This window comes from Peromyscus leucopus, chromosome 18, assembly GCF_004664715.2.
Source record: "Peromyscus leucopus breed LL Stock chromosome 18, UCI_PerLeu_2.1, whole genome shotgun sequence".
NCBI lineage: Eukaryota > Metazoa > Chordata > Mammalia > Rodentia > Cricetidae > Peromyscus > Peromyscus leucopus.
In genome coordinates this window covers 2,349,849-2,373,285 of record NC_051078.1, presented here as the reverse complement: position 1 = coordinate 2,373,285, position 23,437 = coordinate 2,349,849, and the positions used below count along the sequence as shown (strand labels likewise).

Here is a 23,437-nt window from a genome sequence, read left to right as displayed (position 1 = left end):
GCACAGATAATACTTTCTTTGGCTCCCCTTCAAGCTACCGCTCTTCCCAAACGTTTACACTTTCCTGAAACCTGCTGTCGTGCCCCGAATAGTGGTTCCCTGGTCTGATCTGCCCTGATCTGCCCATTTTTGAGCAGCAAATAACTGCTCCTGGCTACCAGCCTCACTGGACCTTATCCAGGGCATTATACAAGGGTTTTACACAGACCCGCAGCCTCTCATCTGAACTCACATGCACGGGGGGCAGTGAAGATCCAGAAGCCCTCCCACACCCCCCCAAGGTAAATCCGCACAAGCGGCTCCACCATCGGGACACGGCGGGCGCGGTGCTCCAGGCTCTGAGCACGAAGCCGTTTCCCCCACCCATTGCACCGGTTACGGCCAAGGTGTGGCGGCCGGTGGCACACGACTGGAACCTCAACACTCGGGAGGCGGAGGCGGTAGAACCGCCGCGGGTTCGAGGCCAGCCTGGGCTCGAGGGCGAGCCCCCGCTCTCAGACAAACATGTCCGCCGAGACGTCTTTCCGGAGACTTGGTCTCCTCGGGGCCCCGGTTCCCACCCCTTGACCGGCCAGGGTCTCCCGCGGCCCGGCCGTTTCCCGGGGAGAGCGCCCGGGGGCGCGTGCTCGGGCGGTTGGCGGCCAACGGTCTGCTAACGCGAGAGGGGAGCCCGGGAAGACGGGCGCGAACGGGGCGGGCGGGCGAGCGGGCGAGCGGGCGGGGCGGGCGGGCTCGGGAAGCATCGCGAAGGAGCCGGGAGGCCCCGCCCTTTCCGTAGAGATCTCTAGAAAGCCGCGCAGGAGCCCGAAAACAAAGACTGCGCAGGCGCGGCGGCGGGGCCCGGGCATTTTGCTGCGTCACCAGCCGCCGCCCGGCCTCGCCAGCCCTCGCACGCACGCACGCGCGCACGCGCGCTCGCCCGCCCGCTCTCTCGCCCGCTCGCCCCTTGCTCCGCCGTCCTCGCGCCCCTCTCCCTCCACTTCCCTCCGCTCCCGGGCTGAGGGAGCCGCTCTGCGCGCGGTGCATTCTGGGCATCGAGGTCGAGCCCGCCGCCGCTGCCGCTGCCGCCGCCGTCGCCTTCGGGGAGCGAGGAGAGGCCGCGACCGGGCAGAAGACGCCGGAGTCGCCGCCACCGCCGCCGCCGGAGAGAAGCCGCCGCGCCCGCCGCCGCCGCCGCCGCCAGCGAGGCCCGCCCACCCGTTCGCCTGGCCCCCTGCCCCGTTCACCATGTGAGTGCGACACGCCGCCGAGGGGAGGCCGCGCCGGAGCCGGGCCGCGCCGGCCGGGAAACGGCCCTCGGCCCTCCCCCACGCGGGCCTCCGCCTCGCCCCGGCCGGCGCGGCCCTGCGGGGCGGCGGGAGGCCCCGCGTCCCTGTTCCGGTTGCCGTTGGCGGGCGGAGGACATCTTCTCCCCCCCTCCCGACGCCCGCTCCCCTCCTCCGGCCCGTTCCCCCCCCTCCCGGGTGGGCCCGGCGGGCCCGCAACTCCGCGAACTTAGCCGCGGGCCCCGAACTCGCGTGTGCGCGCCTCGCCATGCGGGCCCCGGGGCCGAGGGCTGGCGGGCGCCCCCCGGGAAGCCCTCGGGGCTGCCGATGGGGCACCACGCGGCCCGCGGCGGCGGCGGCGGCGGCGGGCACTGCTAGGCAACTGGAGGTGGCCATGCCGTCACCACCACGAAACTTCCCGTTCCCATGCGCGGTCTCCCGGGCCTCCCTCCCGGACGCCTTCCTGACTCGGAAGTGGTCAGGTTCAGCCGCTCGTGCAGGGGGTCGTGGCGACCGGGGCGGGCAGCTGGGCACGTGCCCGGTCACAGGACACTTGTGCGCTTTTCCGTAACAAACTTTGCATGGCCTTTGATGGTGCTCCCGTCCGAGAGAGGGCGAAATGGGTGTGGAGTGACCGACCTAAAGGGACCTGGGTGGGTTGAACCTGTTAAAAGAATTTGTGGCCCTATTTTTCCAGGCCTCCCCTTCTCAGGGAAACTTTTCAGATGGGAGAACTGAATTCCAGCCTTTGGTGGTGGTGTGAGCGGATGCAGTGCACAGACCTAAAAGTTAGTTGTGGGTAGTGATCGGAAAGCAGCTGGGTTGTAACAGTCGTACCGGTAGGTGTGAGGGCTTGCTTGCAGAGTGCATGGCTGGAACTAAACGGGTGGAGCACGCCCTAGAGCTGGTTGGTGGCCGCCAACAGGCCCTAGAAGAAGGCATGTAGTGCTGGAAAATAGGTAAGGAAACTTATTCTTGTGTGAGTGACTGCTCCTGGGGGTGAGGAAAACCTGTGGGAAGGTCTCTTCCATCCCGTGGGGATATATATACGCAAGTTGTCAGGGCGGCAGTGGGTGCCTTAACTTGTTGAGCCAACTCACCAGCACCGGTTTAAATTTTATTTTCGAGGTGTTAACGGATAGAACCCTATGTTAGGGAGGGCTCTATCCACCGAGCTCTATTCCAGTGCCACATTTTGGCTTAAGACAAATTGATGTGAAGCGTTTATTTCCTTTTTGATATATAATATACCAAACAGATTGAACATCAGTAAGGAGAAAAATAATTGCTAGGTAAAACATAATTTAATAGATGAGCATAGCCAAACAAAACACCTTTTCATCCAAAAGTGCCAACTTAGGAGCTGGAGAGTAGTTCAGTGGTTTAGCAGCACTGGCTTCTCCTGCAGAGGACCCGGTTCTATTACCGGTACCCACGTGGTGGCTCCCAACCTCCATAACTTCAGTTTTAGGGATGTGGTCCACATACATGCAGGCAAGCATTCATGCACATAAAGTCAAAAACTACTTTTCAAGCACTGTGTTTAAGATGACTTTTTGAAACTTTTCTGTAGGTAATAAGTGTAAATAATGAAAATTGCAGGTAACATTCTACCCATTCTTTAATTGTGCTATTACCTTCAAAGGTAATGTTTTTGGTTACACACACACACACACACACACACACACACACACACAGGGTTTCTCTATGTAGATCAGGCTGGCCTCGAACTCACAGAGATCTGCCTGCCTCTGCCTCTCAAGTGCTGGGATTAAAGGCGTGTGCTACTATTGCCCAGCACAAATTTTTCCTTTTAAGACTTTGTTTTTATTGGGACTGGAGAGGTGGCTCAGATTGAGTGGTTGCTGTTTTTGGAGAGGACCTGGGTTCGGCTCCCATCGCCCACGTGGTGGCTCACAATCATCTGTAACTCTAGGTTCAGGGGACCCAGTGCCCTTTTCTGACCTCTGTGGGCACCAGGCAATCATGTAGCACATATATATATACTTACTTGTAGTCAAAATACTAGTATAAATGAGAATATACACACACATTTATTTTTGGTTTTGTTTTTCGAGGCAGGTATTCTCTGTGTAGTTTTGGAGCCTGTCCTGGATCTCACTCTGTAGACCAGACTGGTCTCGAACTCACAGAGATCTGCCTTGGGCTGCCATCACCTGGCAAAAATAAATGTTTTTAAAAATTATATTATTTTTAATTACGTCTTTGTGGATGTGTACATTCTAATGCAGGTTCCTGCAGAGGTGTTAAGATCTGAATAGAGGCAGTTGTGAGCCACCCAACCTGGTATGTGGGTGTTTTGCTGTACATATATGTCTGCGTACCACCTGCTTGCAGCACTTCAAAAGGCCAGAATAGAGTGTTGGATTGCCTAGAACTAGATGGAGTTACAGATGGTTGTGAACCACCATAAAGCTGTTGAGGATAGGCCCGAGTCCTCTAGAAGAGCACCCAGTGCTCTTAACCATTGTCCAACCTCTATTAATTTGGTTTTTTGAGACAAAGTCTCACTATATGGCGCTGGCTGTCCTGGGATTCACAGAGAGATCCACCTGCCTCTGCCCGCCCTAGTGCTAGGATTAAAAGCGTGGGCCATCATGCCTGGCCCTATTAACTTTTTCTTTTCTTTTTTTTTTTTTTTAAAGGTTTTTTGAGTTGGGTCAGTGAGGCCCTAAGTGGTCTACAGTTCACTACATATGGGGCTACCCTTGAATGCTTAATCTTTCTTCTGCCTCTACCTCCCAAGTACTGAAATTAGAGGGTGGTACACACCATTAAGATAAAGGCCAGCCAGGCCTTCATAGTAAGACTCGTGTGCGCACATAACTCTTTTTTATTTTGTTTATTTATTTATTTTTTAAAGCTTGAGGAACCATTATGCCCATTTTGAATCAGTCACATACCTGATGCTGTTTTCAATGCTCCGTATATGGGGGTAGAGAGATGGCTGGTCCTGAGGAGCAGCTGCTGCTCTTTGAGAGGATCTGGGTTCAATTCTCAGACCCCACATGGTGGCTGACGTAATCCCTCTTTGGATCTCTCTGGCCCTCTGGCCTCCAGTACCAGGGATATAAGCAATGTCCTTACTTACATGTACATTTTATGTATGTACACACATAAAATGAATATGAACAACTCCTTAGAAGATAAAAATGTTCAATATATACCATTTGTAAACATCAAGGCATTTATGTAACTAATGACTTAAATTCTAAAGTGAAAATTGAAAAAAATCTGGCTGATGGCGTAGTTTGTTGATGTCTGCTGTAAATAGGCTTATTCTTTGAGACAGGGTCTCACTGTGTAGCCCTGGCTGTCCTAGAATTGTAGACCAGGCTGGCCTTCGGCTCCCCAGTGCTGGGATTAAAGTTATACCTATTTATTTACTAAAAAATAAATATATGCTTTGCAGAACTCCCAAAATAAAATCTTGAGCCTTCCAAACTTAAACAATGAGCATGTCCTATGTGTCTCGTAAGTTTGAAAAGAGCAACTGATGGCCTTTGTTCAAAGTTGACTTCCTAACCACTGTAACCTGGCAACTGAGTTTTTTCCTTTTTTTCTTGTTGAGTTGGACTTTTAACTGGAAGGCATAGAAACAAAGTGACAAAAAATGCTGGATTGTAGGTTACTCCTATTACTAATTTAATATTACTCTGCTAAATTGCATTTTCTGTTTTAAAAGTTTAAGAGCCCTGAAAATCATTTGGGGGTCTTAAGTAGTTCCTGGTTATCCTTGCCCCTCGGGAAAACTCTAGAGCCAATTGTGGGGCTTCAGGGTTCCTTAGGTGGGTCTCACTAGGTGTGCCGGGCTGACGTGGAACTTGTGGTCCTCCTTCCACCACCAATGAGAGATGACAAGCATGTGCCACCATACCCAGCTCTGTTCATTCTTAAATGTAGAACTGCTGTATTATCTTCTGCTGTCAAGATAGAAAGAACCTAGGGCTTCATTCACCCATGGTGGGCAAAGCTCTTCCAGTGAGCTATAGCCCCAGCCCTGTTGGTTATTGTATGGATTGATGGTTGGATGGGTATCATATGTAGACCATATTAGCCTTGAACTCACAGAGATCCCCCAGCTCTGCCTCCTGAATGCTGGGATTAAAGCTGTGTGCCACCACTGGTCCAGCCCCCTTTTTAAATTAAAACACAGGAACTACTGGAAACCCAGCTTCCAGAAGCTAGAACTTAATGGAAGATGGGGATATGGTACAGTTGAATCTCCTCCAACTAATGTGCATATTTAGGTTAGTTTTTTTCTCTTAGACATGGTTCACTGGGTAGACCAGGCTGGCTTCAAATGGAGACCATCCTGCCTCTGCCTCTAGAGTGCTGGAATTAACAGTGTACATCACTGTGGCCAGCTAAAACCTCCTTTCTTTTCAGCAGTGCCTGGCCTGGCTCTGCTGCCTTCACCTCCCAATGCCTGGCTTTCCATAGCAGAGCTTTGGTGTCGTTCCTCATTACAAGCTGACACAGATACAACAGTTTTGTTTTCATTCTTTTGTGAACTCCTGATCCTTGTATCTCCACATGAGTACTGTCCATGGAAAGGTAGGGAGGGGCAGGAGGTTTGTTGCAGTTGAATGCCATCCAAGCCGGCGTAGTTAAGACTCCCTCAGGCGGTGGTTCATGCCTTTAATCCCAGAACTTGGGAGGCAGAGCCAGGCCAGCCTGGGCTACAGAGTGAGATGCAGGACAGGCACCAAAACTACATAGAGAAACCCTGAAGAAAAAAAGACTCATTAAAAACACTGAAAAGAGGACTGGGAAAATGGTTCAGCCAGTAAGAGTACTTGCTGAACAAGTATGAGGACCTAGGTTCAAATTTCCATCACCCAGGGGCTGGAGAGGTGAGTCAGCGGTTAAGAGCACTCACTGGCTGCTCTCCCAAAGGACCAGGGTTCAATTCCCAACAAATACCTGGCAACTCATGAGTGTGTGTAACTCCAGTTCCCATTGGATCTGACACCTTCACACAGACATACATACAGGCAAAACACCAGTGTACATAAAATAAAATCATTAAAAATTTCCATCACCCACATAAAAAGCTGTGTGGACAGGACAGGAGGGTTATTTGGGCTTGTTGACCACCTACTTTCAGGTTCAGTGAGAGACATATCTCAAAGGAATGAGGTGTGGAGGTAGAGCAAGTGTGGGACAGACATCTGGCCACCTCACACCCCCATACACACATGTGCATATATATACTACATACAAACATGCACAATCAGTTTTTGTGCAATTATATGTGTATGTAGTGCGTATGCATGGATAATTGCGTGTGTGCACGCACACATGGGAGGGGGCCTGAAGCCTGAGCAGAGTCTTCCTACATAACCATATTATTCATTGAAGCGTGGTCTTTAAAGGTGCAGAGAATGTAGACCAGGCTGTCCTGGAACTTGTAGTGATCCTCTGCCTCAGACTCAAGTGCTGTGACTACAGTGGAAGCCACCACACCTGGCTCTAGGAAGAGCTGGGATCTTCCTCTCCTGTTGCATCTCCAGAACAGTTCCCAGCACTGCCTTCCAATAAACACGGAATGATGTCCAAGCTCTGATGTGTTCTGGCTGTAGGGCATGTTTACATGAGATGCTTTTGATGGTTAGGCTTGGGCCTGAGGTCTGCTTTGAGTCTTGTTACGCTGTAGCACATCTTCAGTCAAATTCACCTATGCCCCATGTTAAGCCTATTGAAAAGTATATTGGGGTGGTGGTTGAAAAATAGTTAGCAGGTCTGGGAGATGGGCCAGCAGTTGACAGCACTTACTAGCTGGGCAAGGTACAGCACACCCTCAATCACAGTTCTTAGGAGGCAGAGCTAGGCAGTTCTCTTGAGTTGGGGGCCAGCATGGCCTACATAGTTTCAGGACAGCCAGGGCTATGTAGAGACCTTGTCTAGGAAAAAAAAAAACCAAAAAACTAAAAGCACTTAACTGCTCTTGGAGAGGACTTGATAGTTCCCAGCAACCATGTGGAAGCTCACAACCCTCTATAACTAGTTCAAGGGGATACTATGAGAGAACTGTTTATCTCGAAAAGCATCGCCAAGCCAGTGTTTATTTCTATATAAAGTACCTTTAATGTATGTGTGAGTTTTGGTTTAGGACTGTTACAGTTTGGCCAGATCTTTAACTAGAAAACACTGTAGCTTCCCCTTGAGCTGACTCAGCCTCTTAGCTCAACTAATACTGGAAAGAAACATACTTTCCTGATTTTGAGTAATTTCTAGATGACGCTATTATGTGGCTAGATGGTAGCACTTTTTAAAAGATTTTGTGTGAGTTTGCCAGATGTGTGGGGGTTCCTGAGGAGACCAGAAGAGTGTCAAGTCCTTTGGAGTTGGGAGTTAATGGGCTGTGTAGGGTGCCTTATGTAGGTGCTGAGATCTGAACACAGGTCATTCTGGTTTTGCTTTAAGGTCTTCTTGAAGAGCAAATACTCTTTAGTGCTGGGCCATTTCTCTGCCCCTCATCCTATTTTCCCTCACTTATTTCAAGTAGAAATTCAGATATTAGGGCTGGAGAGATCGCTCATAGGTTAAGAGCACTGACTGTTCTTCCAGAGGTCCTGAGTTCAGTTCCCAGCAACCACATGGTGGCTCACAACCACCTGTAATGAGATCTGGTGCCCTCTTCTGGCCTGCAGGAATAAATGCAAATAGAGTACTGTATACATAATAAATAAACCTTTTAAAAAAAAGAAATTCAGACATTAACAATAGTTTATCACATTTATATATAGAGAGACTTGGTTTGTAGATAAGTAGATTCTAGATACCACTGTGAGAGTTTGGCAGGTTTGGGGCCAACTACAGAGTGAGACCTTACCATCAAACACATTTGTTACTTTGATTATTTTTATTTTCTAAGAAAATAGCTACCCGTGTCTTCTCATCCAGGTCCTCTTCTCCCCTTACGATGCACCAGTCGTGTGGGAGGAGAGCCCACTTTAAGATGGCACTTTCACTCTCTTGCCTCAGACCCGTAACCTCAACTTCTAGGCAGGAAGCAGGTGAACAATAGAGCCCTACCCCAGGTTAGTCGTTGTTATTTTCAAGATGAGGTGAAATACCACACTGAATCCTCGTGTGCCTGTTATTTGATGGTTATTCAGGGTTCTCTAGGGGAAGAGAACCAATTCAGTGAGTGGGTAACAAGGGGATTGATTTATTGGCTTGCCTTACATGATGCTATGTCAGCTGAATAGTTGAACAATGGCTGACTTACCCAGAAAAATCTAGAACCTAGGAGTTGCTTTTAGTCGCTTCCAGTCTGGTGCTGAAAGCCTGGCGGAGACCCAAAGAGCTGCTGCTGTCTTCGGTCCTCTTGGGAAGCGTGAAGCAGTGGCGGCTGCGGGGCAGATGAACTTGCCCTGGAAGGTGCAGCCCACAGTTATTTAGGATGTCTCTTCCCACTTCAGATAATTCACGGGAATGCCTTTTTTAGTTGACTTAGAATCCAAGGTTATTTGGAGTCTATTTATCTCTCACTTTTTTTGTCCCCAGCAGACTTTATTTTTAATTTAAACATTGTTTAGAAAACCTAGAAAGTGTAGGTGCCTATGGTAACATGCTGTTTACTAAAGTTAAGCAAAGGACACTTGGGTAATAATGGTGAGCTGTAGCTATTAGTCTTCACTGAACAACCAAGTTTGTTACAATTTTTATGTGGAGGGATGTGTCTCGGAGTCCTGGTTTCCATCTTTGTGAGTTCTGGGGATTGAAGTCAGGTTGCCAGGCTTGTGTAGCAAATAACTTTACTTGGTTGCTGAGCCATCTCACCAGGGCAAGGTAGACTGTTTTCTTTTATTTATTGTTTGGTTGGTTGGGTTTTCAGGGTTGGGTTTTGCTGTGTAGCCCTAGCTGTCCTGGAACTGGCTCGGTAGACCAGGCTGGCCTCTTGCCCGCCTCTACCTCCTGAGTGCTGGGATTAAAGGTGTGTGCCACCAGGCATGGTAAACAGCACAGACTGGACTGCTCCAAAGGGAAAAAGCACTCAATACAAAAAAGGAACTCATCTTACTTGAAATACTTGTAGTGCTTGGGTTCAAACCTAGGGGCTGGCCTGTACTAGCCAAATGCTCTAACATTGAACTATACTACTAAAACTCATGCCATTTCGGGGGACAGTAGTTGAGAAAGGGTCCTACTCCAAAGCCTGGACTTCAATAGTTTTCCTACATCTGCTTGCCAAGTGCTGGGATTATAGACGTAAACCACCATGCTCAGCTAGTTTTAATTAAATTTTTCTTTATTGCTAAAAATTTCTAGTGTATTCTTAGCAACAGTGGCCTCTAAAATCTACCCTGCTGAGGACAGCAGGTTTGGTGGACTTCTTTGGCCCTTTCCCAAGTCTCTGAATAAAGTGTTTGGCCAACCACCACCACCCCATTTTTTCCCCATTGTAGAAAAATTCTAGACTGTGCTTGGTGGTGTGTGCCTTTAATCCCCACAGAGGCAGGCAGATCTCTTTGAGTTCGAGGACAGCCTAGGCTACATAGTGAGATCCTGTCTCAAAAACACAAAGGAAAATTCTAAGCCAGGGCTGGAGCAATGTCTCAGTGGTTCAGAGTTCCTGCTGTTCTTGAAGGCCCAGAGTGTGGTTTCCAGCATCTGTATCTGGTGGTTCACGACTACTTGTAACACCAGCTTTTCTGACCTCTATGGGTACTTGTACACAGGTGCATATAAATAACTCTAAGCTAGACCTGGTGGCTTGTGTGTATAATCCAGCATTTAGCAGGCAGAGCCAGGAGGATCATAAGTTAGAGACCTGTCTGTTCTACATAGTGACTTCTGCATTAGCCAGGGGGGCTGTGTAGAGAAACCCTGTCTCAATTACTGCCTCCTGCAAATAATTCTCTGGCTTTACAGGCATATTGGTGTGTACACACAAAGAGGAATGTTACTCATAGCAAGTGATTGTTGATATTCATAATATTTTACAAGGGATAAAGGGCATTTGAAATCTCTCAAAAGTGCTAGGTAGTAGTGGCGGCTTACACCACACTCAGGCAGAGGCAGGCGGATCTCTCAAGTTCCAGGACAGCCAGGAGTACAGGGAGAAAAACCCTGTCTCGAAAAAGAAAACAAGAATGAAATCTCTTAAATTGAATGTGAATGGTGTACACCTGTAATTCCATCATTCAAGAGGCAGGGACAACTATTACTGCAGGCCAACCTGCACTTAAACAGCAGGACACTATCATAAACAAAAACCCCAAGGGTAGAGGATATAGTCAATAGGTGTTGCCGTAAGAGATAGCTTTTATTCTGGGGGGCTTATTGTCATTTCAGATGAGGAAACCACTGTGTGTCTTTTTAACTTACTAATCGATGTGTGTGCATGCACCACTGCACACGTTTACATCAAGACAACTTGCAGTTATAACACCAAGTGGGTCCCGGGGAGCCACCTCAAGTGGTGGAACTTGGCTTTTGTATCTTTGTATGAATGTTTTGCCTACCGATCTTGGATCCTTTGGAACTGAGGTTACAGGTGGTTGTGAGCCGCCATGTAGGTGCTAGGAATTGAACTCAGATCCTCTACAACAGCAGCCAGTGCTCTTAGCCACTGAACCGTCTCTCCAGCCCTTGCTCTTGTTCTGTGAAACAACAGCTTGATATGTAGTCCAAGCTGGTCTACAATTCCCAGTCCTCTTACCTTAAACCTCCTGAGTTCTGGAATGACAAAACAGCATACCACAACACCTCTATATTTTTCAGTTGTTGCTTTGTTCCAGGGTTTAGTACATAAAACCCTGACCTTGTAAATGATAGGCTAAAATTATGCAGCTGGCTACATCCCTGTTAACTGATATTGAAATCAGAATTATAAAATACTAATACTACTACATTCTGAAAGTGGCTTGTTCTCTTGATAATTAAATCTGTGCATCTTAGTTTTAGTGATAATGGTTTAAAAGATCACCACCTAGTGATTGACAGGGAATTAAACATTAGATTTTGGCTTTTAAAATCCCTGTTAACACTGCTGAGTGTCTGTGAAGGAAAAGGTAGTTGGTTTTTAAAGACTATTTTCTATCCTACAATGATACTAGAAAGATACATGGCATTATGTGGGTAGGCAAAGAAAGATGAGGTGTTCGAGGCCAACTTGGGCTAGTGTGAGACCTTGCCTTATTCCCCTACTTCTCAAAATAAAATCCCTATTAAAGTTTATGTCCTCTTGAAATTAGTTTGTTGGAGCCCTTGAAATGTAGGGTAAATGTAAAATAAAACTTTTAAGATGTGATGGAATAGAGAAATAAGTAAGTAAATAAGTAAATAATGTAAAGTCATAAGTACTCAATTCCTGCTTGAATTTATCATTTTCTCTGTTTACAGGCAGCCTGCTTCTGCAAAGTGGTACGATCGAAGGGACTATGTATTCATTGAATTTTGTGTTGAAGACAGTAAAGATGTTAATGTAAATTTTGAAAAATCCAAACTTACTTTCAGGTAATTTGCCTTTTGTCTTGGGGGGAGGGTGACTGTTGCTGTGATGAAACTCCATGACCCGAAGCAGCTTGGGGAGGAGGGGTTTATTGGGCTTAGACGTCACTGTTCGTCATCAAAGGAAGTGGGGGGGGTGTGCTGCTGCTTACTGGCTTGCTTCACATGGCCTTTTCAGCCTACTTTGCCTGCTTTCTTAACCCAGGACCGCCAGCCCAGGGATAGAACCACCCACAATGGACTGGGCCCTCTCCCATCAGCCACTAATTGAGAAAATGCCTTACAGACTTGCCTACAGCCCAATCTTAGGGAAGCATTTTCTCATTTGAGGCTCCCTTCTCTCAGATGACTCTAGTTTGTGTCAGATTAACAAAACGAGCCAGTACACCTTTTTACGTCAGTGTTACCCGAAGCTTATTTCAGATAACTGAGTGTCTTACACTTTTTTCTTTGCTAATGTATTGTTTGTTTAAAGAGGCTGATTTGAATCTCTCTCTCTTTTTTTTTTAGTTGTCTTGGAGGAAGTGATAATTTTAAGCATTTAAATGAAATTGATCTTTTTCACTGTATTGATCCAAATGTAAGTAGTATTAATGCTTTATTCTGATTTAAATTATGAGGAAATAGGAATGCTGATAGAAATATTAAGTCTACTTCACATAACAATTTATAGACTGCTATATTTTACAACCTTCCTTCTGCATGTTTTTTATTCTGTCACTGGACAGATGACATCACCTTTGAAGCCTATCTTTAGATCTGAAATTTTTAGTAGCTGAGAGCCTGAGGAAAGAACCAGATAGATGGCTTGTGCCTATAAGGTGAATTTTCAGGAAGTTGAGGTGCAGAACAGCTTTGCCTACATAGAAAAGCCGAAGGAAGAAGCAAAGCTTAGTGTAGAGGGTCACATAAAAACTGTTAGCACTCAGATAGGCTGATTAAGGAGGGTCTTGAGTTCAAGACAAGTCAGGCTGCACAGTAACAGCCAAATTATGGAAATAGAGCTCTGATGAGTACTTCCCTAGTATGTATGTTTTAAGATCCTAGGTTTGTTCTCTAACAATACAAAAAAAAAGGTTAAAAAGAAATGAGAAAGGGAGAAGTAGAAAGGAACGGGCTGTCTTTACCATGATAGTAGAGAGGTGAATGGTGTGATGATTCTCTGGTTTCAGGATTCCAAGCATAAAAGAACGGACAGATCGATTTTATGTTGTTTGCGGAAAGGAGAATCTGGCCAGTCGTGGCCGAGGTTAACAAAGGAGAGGGCAAAGGTGGGTACTCATTTTCTGTGCTTGAGAAGTAAAAAAGTTTTTATAATAAGATTTTGTTGTTTTTTGGTTTTTGAGACAGGATTTCTCTGTGTAGTCTTCATAGTAGTGTAAAAGCTGGTGTTCTGTGCCTGGGACTCTCACCAAATGTCATGAAATAAGTCCCTAGTTGATAACAATTTTTTACATTCAAGAGACAGGCTTTTGCATCAGGCATGGTGGCACATTTGAGGCTAAGACAGAGATTGTGAAATTGAGACTCGCTTGCCTGGGTGTTCCTATTGCTATGATAAAACACCATAGGCAGCAACTGGAGAAGAAAGGGTTATTTGGTGTACACTTCCACATCCATAGTCCATCACTGAAGGAAGTCAGGATGGGAACTCAGAGCAGGAACCTGGAGGCAGGAGCTGATGCAGAGGCCATGGAGGGTGCTGTTCACTGGCTTGCTCCTGTGGCTTGTTTAGTCTGCTTTCTTACAGAAACCACCAGCCCAGGGACTACTCTGCCCCACAGTAGACTGGGCCCTCCCCCATCAATCACTAATTAAAATGTTATACAGGCTTGCCTACAGCCTGGTCTTACAGAGGACTCTAACCTGGGTTGAGATGACATAAAATAGCCAGGGCCTGTCCTTGTATAGAGACGGGCTTGGTGCTTTGTGTCTACAAGATCCTGCGTTTCCTCATGGACACAGAAGAATCTGACCCAGGCATGGTGGGTCATGCAGAGGCAGGACCACCATGGGCCGTAGGAGTTAAGACTGTCTAAAATAAGGAAAGGCAGAGAAATTTGCAGAGAAAAAGGTTTTGTAAGTTTTTTGGTTATCAAAGGGGAGCAAAGTTTGGTGTCACTTAAAGTTCAAGGAATTGGAGACTGGCTGCCAGAAGGACTTACTAAATAGGCAAAGGTGATTGCTGCCAAACCTGAAGACGGAGTTTGATTCTCAGAACTCACGTGGTAGGAGAGAACTGACTCCAAGTGGTTGTCTTACCCTCTTGTTCCTCCGCACATACAAATGTCTTAGAAGTGCCGCGTGTTGGTGCTTATCCCGGTATGTAAGAGGCAGGAGGATTTCTATGAGTTTAAGCCAGCTAGGGCTTCCTAGTAAGGTACTGTCCAGAATGGAAACAGTGGCATTAAGGATGTAGCCCCGTTGGCAGAGTGCCTCACAGGCTGGAATCCATGTCTCCAGGGGGTCAGAAGTTCCAAGGTTAGCCTTGTGAGTTTAAGAGTTCCAGATATCAGGCAATGCTTCTTACCAATGACTATTTTTGTATAAAAGGGAAGTTAAATAATTCATGGGCTTGTTACTGCTTTTCGTTTTTACTTGGATTTTTCTCTTTTGTGCTAACTTTATGTCCCCTTAGTAGTTGTAAGTTCAAAAAATTTAACAGAGGGTGATGTTTTTGTTGATCTGTAGCTTAATTGGCTTAGTGTGGACTTCAACAATTGGAAAGACTGGGAGGATGATTCAGATGAAGACATGTCCAATTTTGACCGTTTCTCTGAGGTAAGTTCTCTTAGTGATGTCCTCTCCTCTGTTTCCATAATACTGTTCTGTACAGTCATTTTAATGTTTTTCCTTTTAATGTGTATGGATGTCCTTTGCCTGCATATGTATTTGTCTGTACACCATCTGGGAACCTGGTGCCCATGGAGGTCCAAAGACAGTGTCAAGAGTCCCAGGAAATGGAGTTATAGGGCGTTATGAGCCACTGTGTGGTTACTAAGAAGTCAAACCCTGGTCTTCTGCAAGAGCAGCAAGTACTCTCAACCACCCCCTCAAAGTCGTCTTTTAAAATTATTTTCAAAGCTTAGTGTTATGGGGACCTATGAGATGACTCCCTGTATACAGTCATGTGTTAATAAATGTAATTTTAAAAACTGATGTACAGAAACTTAAAAATTGAATGATGTATGGTGCTAGAGAGATGGCTCATTGGTTAAGAGCACTGGCTGCTCTTCCAAAGGACCTGGGTTCAGTTCCCGGCACCCACATACATGGTAGTCACAACTGCTTATAACTCCATTCCTAGGGGATCCTGATGGCCCTCCTCTGGTCTCTTCAGACACCAGACTTACATATGCTGTGCAAACATACATGCAGACAAAACACCCATATACACAAAATACCGAAAATACAATCAAATTGCCTTTTAAAACAGTACAGTCTCTCAGTCCAGTACAATTAGTTGTGCCAGCCCAGTGTTGGAACCATTCAGGAGCATGAATTCAGCGGTTGTACTATACATTGAACCATACAGTACAAATTCACCTTTTTGTTGTTTTCAAGACAGGGTTGCTCTGTGTAGCTTTGGAGCCTATCCTGAACCTTGCTCTGTAGACCAGGCTGTCTTTGAACTCAAAGAGATCTGCCTGCTTCTGCCTCCCCAGTGCTGGGATTAAGGCGTGCACCACCACCGCCTGGCCAAATAATTTATTTTTATGTGCATTGGTGTTTTGCTTACATGTAGTCTGAGGTTACAGATCTTGGAGTTAGAGACAGTTGCTACTGTCGTAGTGCTGGGAATTGAACAGGAGTCCTCCAGAAAGAAGAGCAGCCAGTATTCCTAACCACTGAGCCATCTCTCTACAACAAGTACACCTTTAAACACCAGCATTAGGTTCCAGAGAGATGGTTTAGCATTTAAGAGTTCTTGTGGCTCATGCAGAAGACCTGAGTTTGGTTCCCAGCAACCTTAATGGTAGCACAACTGGCCATAACTCTGATTATGTGCATGAATGTTAGCTTGCATATGTATCTGCCTAAGAGTTCAGAAAATTTACTGGTAGTTATGAAACACCATGTGGGTACAAGGAAGTAACCTGGGTCCTCTGCAAGAGCAACAAGTGTTCTTAACCACTGAGCCATCTTTTCAGTCCCCCTAAAAAGAATTAAATAAATAAATAAGAGCATCTTGGTGAGTTGTTGACACTGAAATGTGTGCAAAGATATTTTTTGTTTGTTTGCAAAATCAAGAGGATCCAGGTTAGTGGCCCATGTCTTTCTTTAATCCCAGCACTCAGGAGGCAGAGACAAGAGGATTTCTGTCAGTTCAAGGCTACATAGTGAGACTTTTTTTTTTTTTTTTTTTAATGCCTGTTACTGAAGGAGGGAGGAGGTCTTAAATACAGGCTTACAGCGCAATGGAAGAACACTGGAGGGCAGAAGTTCGCTACAGATGTTTTACAATCTTGCATCTAAGCTGTTAATGCCCATTATGCAGGATACACAGACAAGGAACTTGCCTTAAGCATTCAGGAGAGTGGAACCCGGCAGGGAATTATCATAGGGAAGATAATCAAGGTAAAGGTCAGCAAGCAAGGCAACAGTTACCCAAAACGGGGGCCAGGGCCCTACAGGTCCCCCTTTTACTAAATGAGCTTCTGACTTAGGTTGCATGGGACGTCAGCAGGTCACCTTACCTGTCATGGAGACGCCTGCCAGGGTCTCCACTGTAGTAACCAATTATGAAATGGTAATCCCAGAAACAGCAGCAGTGGCCGCCACTGCTGTAAGAGCAACAACAACAGCAGCAGCAATGTCAAATTCTCTCCTGGAACGTGTGGGCATCTACTGGCATGGATGCAACTCCAGGAACACGAACTGCCAAGGCCCATTTTTCTTGATCCCAGCACGATTTAAGCTGGCAGCTCTGCAAAAGAACAACTAAGAACCATAAAGAAAAAACAGGCAGCTCATGAGGAGCATAACTAATGGTCTCATAATGGCTACATTCTGGCTCATAAATTTTAAGATATCTTCAAAGGGGGGCTAAATGAATTTCAGGAGGCCAATAAATGTTGCACAGAGCCACTCCTGAAAAGTAGGTACTACACCAGCTTGAAGAGGATTGTGAAAATGAAAAGGCTAAGCTGGCATGTACTGTTAACAAATGGAGGTCAGTGACCTTCAGGGTTATCCTTCATCTCCAAAGTGTCTGGGTGACACGTTCTCAAACATACTTGAGAAAACAGTTACCATACATTACCTTCTGGAGAATTCAACCTCATGGCTACAGTTCCTAGGCTTACGTTAATGCTTGCCAAAGCTGGCCATATTGAGCTCTCAATCCCCATTGGCATCAGAAGGGGAGAGTTTTTCACCAAGGCCAAATAGGAATCCAAAGAGGAACCTCGTTGTCCTAAGGAAAGACATAAACAGACCCCAGCCCCATACCAGTCTTGCTTTAATCCCAGCACTCGGTGGGAAGGCAGAGACAAGAGGATCTCTGTCAGTTCAAGGCCACATAGTGAGACACTTTTCTTAAAAAAAAGAAGAAAGAGTCAAGAAGACATAGGTAGACAGAGGATTTTGGTTTTGGTTTTTCTGTGACAGGGTTTCTCTGTATAGTCCTGGCTGCTCGCTCTGTAGCCCAGACTGGCTTCAAACTCACAGAGATCTCCTGCCTCTGCCTCCCAAGTGCTGGGATTAAAGGTGTGCACCACCACCACTGCCCGGCTCAGAAAAGGACTTTCATGCTGTTTGTAAAAGGTTACAAGTATGTCCCTGTGACCAAAGTGGGAATATTTGTTAGTTATGTGTGAACTAAGTAAAGAAGGAGTGTGGTTCAGCTGGTGAGTTCTGTGAAGCTGGGGGTGATGGCAGACATGGCAAGTGGGTCATAGTAAGGTCAAGGCCAGTCTAGTCTACACCAGATTATCTGAACATTAAAAACTAGGGGCTGAATTTCCAACTTCATGTGCATAACTGCTTACTTAAGCATCTCATGGGAAGAGGATGTCAACACCTCTTCCTCTTGAGTTCTGGAATTAAAGGTGTGCCCACCACTGCCCAGCTTTGTTGTTACATGTTCTTGTTTTTAATCAGATCTCACTGCATTACCCTGTCTGGCCCAGAATGTACTCTGTAGATCAGGCAGGCAGTGTGTGAATGCTTATTTTGCATGTGTGTTCACATGCATGCCGGTGCCTGAAGAGGTCAGAAAAGGGTAGGAACCCCCTTAAACTGGAGTTTGCTGTTTATCAATAGTTGTGGGCTACCATGTGTGTTCAAGACTGAAACTCAGGCCCTCTTTGAGATCAACAAGTACTCTTAGCCACTGAGCCATCTATCCAGACCAAGATAGTTTTCAACTACCAACTATTGGTGGTTTTTTTGTTGTGCTGGTGTTAACTTGTTTTTCCTTTACCTCCAGAGGTAACTATATCCTGCTATAAAGAAGGATTTTTTTTTTTTCCCTTCCCTGTGCTGGCTCCTTTCCTTCCTTTCTCTGTGGGTACCATAAAGATGTCAAGAGTTCCCTGGGATTGTGAATCGTTGGGTATTGGTGCTGGGTCCTCTGCAAGAGCAACACACGTTCTTAACCACTGAGCCATGTTTCTGTCATGTAGATATCTTGCTGGGTAGAATTTAACAGCATTTCTCTTTCTTTCTTTTTTTCTTCTTCCTTTCTTTCTTTTTTTTGAGACCTCAGGCTCTCAGGCTTGCTTGCCTTTTATCTCAGTTTGTAGTTGAATGACCTTGGCCTTCTAAAGTCATCTGCCACCACGTCCCACTTGGACCATCCCTTGTTTTCAGGGACGAAGTAGTTTCTTTTGCATTCATTCATTCATTGGTGGGAACCTATGACAGACTGAAGGGTTATATCTGGAATATACAGCCTATTAGGCTTTTAAACATTTTAAAAACTGGCCGGGCGGTGGTGGCGCACACCTTAAATCCCAGCACTCGGGAGGCAGAGGCAGGCGTATCTCTGAGTTCGAGGCCAGTCTGGTGTCCAAAGCGAGTTCCAGGAAAGGCGCAAAGCTACACAGAGAAACCCTGTCTCGAAGAAAAAAAAAATCTGTTCATCTAAAAAAAAAATTTTTTTTTTAACTAATTTTTATGTTTCATATAGATGATGGATCACATGGGTGGTGATGAGGATGTAGATTTACCAGAAGTAGATGGAGCAGATGATGTAAGTATACAAACCCTCTTTTCCTAATAGTAAAAGGCAGTTTATTTACAGATGGTCTTGCATGTTTAATGGCCCCCCCTGCAAGTGTGCACTTACATCCATATCCCAGCACTGGGGAAGCAGGTGGATCTCTGTGAGTTCGAGGCCAGCCTGGTCTACAGAGTGAGTTCCAGGACAGCCAGAGAGCTGTTACACAGAGAAACCCTGTCTTGAAAAACCAAAAAAGAAAAGGAGTATCTTACCAAGGATATAAATAGGATTTAAAACCAAGTCATCAGAGACTATAGTAATAAAAGGATGTGACTGCATTAAGAGCTCATACTGGACTATTAGACGTACTTTCCTCAATATTCTGGTAACATCTTAACACAAAGTTATTTATGTAGTTGGGAGAATTCTCAACTTCCGTATGTAGAATTAGAATTCATTGTTGTCTTTGTACTGAGTCATTTTTTCCTTTAATTGAATGGCAAGATACGATAATAAGGGGGAAAAAACTGAGGGTGAGTTCAATTCCAACCAAGAAGTACACGATACTTTGTGCAGAAAGAGGTTTTCTGTCGCACAGCCGTTCACTTTATGAAAATAAATGAATCAGTTATCATTAAGTTCCTAGGTTCCATGTGACTATTTGCCACTGAAGTAAAAACTACAATCTTAGGGTTTAAAAAGAATGTATGATCAGCTTGGTAACTTTTTTAAATTTCTTCTACAGGATTCACAAGACAGTGATGATGAAAGTAAGTGATGGGTCTGGGGTGGGTTGTTACTGTTTCCGGTGTAGTGGTTGTCTTATACTGAGACCACATTTCAGAGCAGACACCATTGTCCTTTTTAAGCCCATGGACAACTTAGTTGAAGAGAATGGCGGAGCACAGGTTAGGATCCCAGCAACCACCAGGAAAAGACCATACCTATTGTTTATACACAAGGTTTCCCTGGCTGCCCTGGAACTAGTCCAGGCTGGCCTCAAACTCAGATCCGCCTGCCTTTGCTTTGCTTCTCAAGTGCTGGGTTTAAAGGTAGACGCCGCCACCTCCCAGCACTTTCTGTTTGTGTTTGCCTGCATGTGTGTCTGTGCACTGTGTATGGCTGGTTGCTGGGGGACAAAAGAGGCTGTCGGAGCCAATTGTGAGCCACCGTGTAGGTGCTGGGAATTGAGCCTGAGTTCTCTAGAAGCGTAGCAGTCTCTCCAGCCTCAAGAGCATACTTTTCAAATTTGCTGGGGAACAGAATTAGCTTATTAAGAAAGGAGAAGGCACTGGGCGTGGTGGCAAACACCTTTAGTCTCAGTACTGCGGAGGTGGACAGGTGGATCTCTGAGTTCCAGGACAGCCAGGAGTAGACAGAGAAACCCTGTCTCAAAAAACAAAAAACGGGAGGGGGAGAGGGGAGCATTCCCAAGAATGGAATGGGCTAATGAACTAAAGAAGGAGCCTTTAGAAAGCCTTGTTGTGGTTCTTAGAAATCATTGACTCTTTAACATTCGCTCTGTTCATAAGTGCATACAGGGAGTGCGTACACACATAAGTGCATACAGGGAGTGCATACACACATAAGTGCATACAGGGAGTGCATACACACATAAGTGCTTACGGGGGAGCTTTCAGTTCTGCAGCTACTTCTCTACTTAGATTCTCAGATTCTCTTGTAGACCTTGCTGACTGTTTTAAACTCCTTTCAGAAATGCCAGATCTGGAGTAAGGAATGTTGTCATCGCCTGGATTTTGAGAAAGAGAAATAACTTCTGCAAGATTTCGTAATTGAGAAAATTCCTGAGTTGATAGCTCTAAAGGCAGATGCTGTATTTGCCTCCTTTAACCCATTTTTCAACCTTTTTTTTTTCTTTTTTTTTTTTTAAAGGCTTCACTAAGGGTTGATAATGTACCATTGTATGGGGCAATTTAAGTCAGCTAAGGCAATATCCTTATGCATGAACATTTCCCAGGATTCCATGAAGCAGTTGAGATCCTAGGCAACTGACACAGCAGCTCTGATGAATAAACACACTTTACCTAAGTCTTCTTTCTGTAACAGTTACTTACATGTTAGGAGCTCTCAGCTTAGGGAAGAGAACAAGTTTTAGATGCTAGACCATGGGCTTGAAGGGGCTGAGACAAATTGGCTGACATCTTAACCTGATACCCTGCCATTCCTCCAGTGTACCTTTCAGAATTATTCCACTAAAGTTTATTTTTCAAAAAATGTACTTTACATTATTGTATGTGATCACTTGTCAGTGGTGAGGTGTATTTTAGCTAAAACTAGTGAATGCCCTAACTTAGATGGTTCTTGAAGCCTCTACATTTGGTATTGTTTGGCCCTTGAGCTCTTACATCTCTTAGCATGGAGGAGGAAGAAAGCTGTACATTGTTGCTTGAGAGTCTGTACATTTTAGACCAGATCTGTATTTGCACTGTCAGTATGGCAAATGAGTGGAAAATGTTAATACACTATTGGATTTTTTTATTTCCTGTTTGATTTCAGCTTATGCCCTGGCTGGAAAACCTCAATTTATGTTCATGACAGTGGGGATTTTTTTAAATGTCTACATTCTTTCTAATAAACTGTTGGAAGATTTCTTGGCTCTCCTCCTAAGTGTCTGGTTTGATGTAATTTCATGTATTTACCACTTACTGGAATGGAGTTCTTATTTTTTGAGGGAAAACTTGGGACTGCTCCTGTTTGGAAAAAGAGGCTTACTGTATTGTCACAGGGAACCCTTTAAAGTGGATCTGTAATGGAGAACTGTAGATGCACTGTGCAGCAGCTGGAACAGTGTTGTGACTTGATTGAAATAAAACTCAATGTGTTGTCCTCCTGTGCATCCTTCAGCTCCTGCGTTTGAGCAGTGTTCCTCCCCAGCTTCTGGAGTCTGTCCAGCAGGAGAATGCTCTCTGTCTCTGTCTTCTGTTGCTATTCTGGTTGTTTCAGGCAATGTTAAATGAATGCTAACGTACAAAGATTGGTTCCTTGATGATTTCTGTGTGTACATAACTCAGAAGTTGACCAGTTAGAGAACGAGCTGGCTCAGGGGGTTACAAAGTGAAACTTGATTTTGAGGTGGGTCACAGCACATCACTATAGGTCAGAGAACTACCTGGTGGAGTTGGTTCTTCCACCACAGGGATCCTGGAGCTCAGGCTCGTTTGTCAGACTGGGCAGACTTTGGCATCTTTACCCTCTGAACTATCTAGCCAGTGAGTGAGAAGCCCTGTCTTAATTACAGACTTAGGCGTGTAAAATTATCTCGTAAGTGTCTCCGTCTCAATACCCATGCTTGCTTATGTAAAAAAAAAATTTCCAGCCGGGCGGTGGTGGCGCACGCCTTTAATCCCAGCAGAGCCAGGTGGATCTCTGTGAGTTCGAGGCCAGCCTGGGCTACCAAGTGAGTCCCAGGAAAGGCGCAAAGCTACACAGAGAAACCCTGTCTCGAAAAATCAAAAAACAAAAAAATGTCCAGGGGCTGACTTGGATTGAAGGTGTGTGCCACTGTGCCCACCCTTAAAATTTTATTTTGAAAACAAACTTGCCTCCCCCCCCCCTTTTTTTAAAAGACCTTTTCTGTGTATGTGTGTGCCTGAGGTTATATGTGTGTTCGATGTAAAGACTGGCTTGATGATGCACACCTCTGATGCCAGCGCTATGGCAGGCAGGGACAGGTGTCATCTCTGAGTTCAAGGCCAGCCTACTTTTTTTGTTTGATTGGTTTTGGTTTTTTTTTTTTTTTTTTTTTTTTTTTTTTTTTTTTTTTTTTTTTTTCGAGACAGGGTTTCTCTGTAGTTTTGGTGCCTGTCCTGGATCTGGCTCTGTAGACCAGGCTAAGGCCAGCCTGGTCTACAGAGCAAGTTTTAGGATAGCCAGGACTGTTGAACAGAGAAACCCTGTCTTGAAAAACAAGTGAAAAATGTGCTCCATGTGTATGTTGGTCCCCTCAGATGCCAGAAGACTGTTAAACTCCCTTGAACTGAAGCTACATGTGGGTCCTGGAAATTGAACCCAAGTCCTCTAAGAGCAGTAAACGCTTTTCACTGTTGAGATCTTTCTAACACCTAAATTGGGGGGCGGGGTGGTACTGAGGGAGGCAAGAAGGTATCCGGTCCCTAGGAACTTGAGTTACTAGTGATTGTGAACCTTAACTTACATGGGTTCTGGGATTTGAACTCCAGTCCTCATTGAGTAGCAAGCATACTTAACTGACAAGTTAGGACCACTGAGTGAAAAAAACACATACCACCACATCTAGCTCTAAAATTTTATCTGAAAATTTGGACACAAACTTTCAAACACTCATAAGACCAGCAAGAATAGTTCTTGAGTTTCAGGCCAGCCCAGTCCACATAGACCCTAATTCCAAAAAAGAAAGAAAAAAAGAAATCTACAGCAGGAACAGTCCAGTCTAGTAGCTCACACCTGTGGTCCCAGCACTCAGGAGGTACAGGCAGGGGGTCCACTCCTACTTGGCTACTGTGTACAGTTAAAGCCAACCTAG

General features: G+C 45.5%; 2 protein-coding genes across 3 annotated transcripts; one reads left to right on the top strand and one right to left on the bottom strand.

The window, feature by feature from the left end:
• Nucleotides 1–838: 838 nt before the first annotated feature.
• On the bottom strand, nucleotides 839–11,716 carry LOC119086179 (GATA zinc finger domain-containing protein 1-like). The gene is made up of 2 exons (XM_037196680.1): nucleotides 11,644–11,716; nucleotides 839–1,230 (listed from the first exon to the last, which is right to left on the bottom strand). Exon 2 carries the CDS (start codon nucleotides 1,227–1,229, stop codon nucleotides 858–860), a length of 372 nt encoding a protein of 123 aa, XP_037052575.1. The 5' UTR covers nucleotide 1,230; nucleotides 11,644–11,716; the 3' UTR covers nucleotides 839–857.
• On the top strand, nucleotides 1,163–21,762 carry Ptges3 (prostaglandin E synthase 3). Of its 2 annotated transcripts, none has more exons than XM_028861596.2 (8): nucleotides 1,163–1,229; nucleotides 11,643–11,756; nucleotides 12,261–12,330; nucleotides 12,923–13,021; nucleotides 14,442–14,531; nucleotides 18,883–18,945; nucleotides 19,661–19,685; nucleotides 20,630–21,762. In XM_028861596.2, coding segments are annotated over exons 1-8 (483 nt in total). In that variant the 5' UTR covers nucleotides 1,163–1,227; the 3' UTR covers nucleotides 20,650–21,762. The 2 variants fall into 2 exon arrangements, with proteins under 2 accessions (XP_028717429.1, XP_037052574.1); XM_037196679.1 differs by lacking the exon at nucleotides 1,163–1,229 and adding an exon at nucleotides 1,677–1,918.
• Nucleotides 21,763–23,437: the final 1,675 nt, after the last annotated feature.

Coding starts and splice junctions, on each gene's coding strand:
- LOC119086179 (XM_037196680.1), bottom strand. CDS start 1,229: ATGGTGAACGGGGCAGGGGGCCAGGCGAACGGGTGGGCGGGCCTCGCT.
- Ptges3 (XM_037196679.1), top strand. CDS start 1,692: ATGCGCGGTCTCCCGGGCCTCCCTCCCGGACGCCTTCCTGACTCGGAA. Junction 12,331..12,922: donor TTCACTGTATTGATCCAAAT/GTAAGTAGTATT, acceptor CTCTGGTTTCAG/GATTCCAAGCATAAAAGAAC. Junction 13,022..14,441: donor TAACAAAGGAGAGGGCAAAG/GTGGGTACTCAT, acceptor GTTGATCTGTAG/CTTAATTGGCTTAGTGTGGA.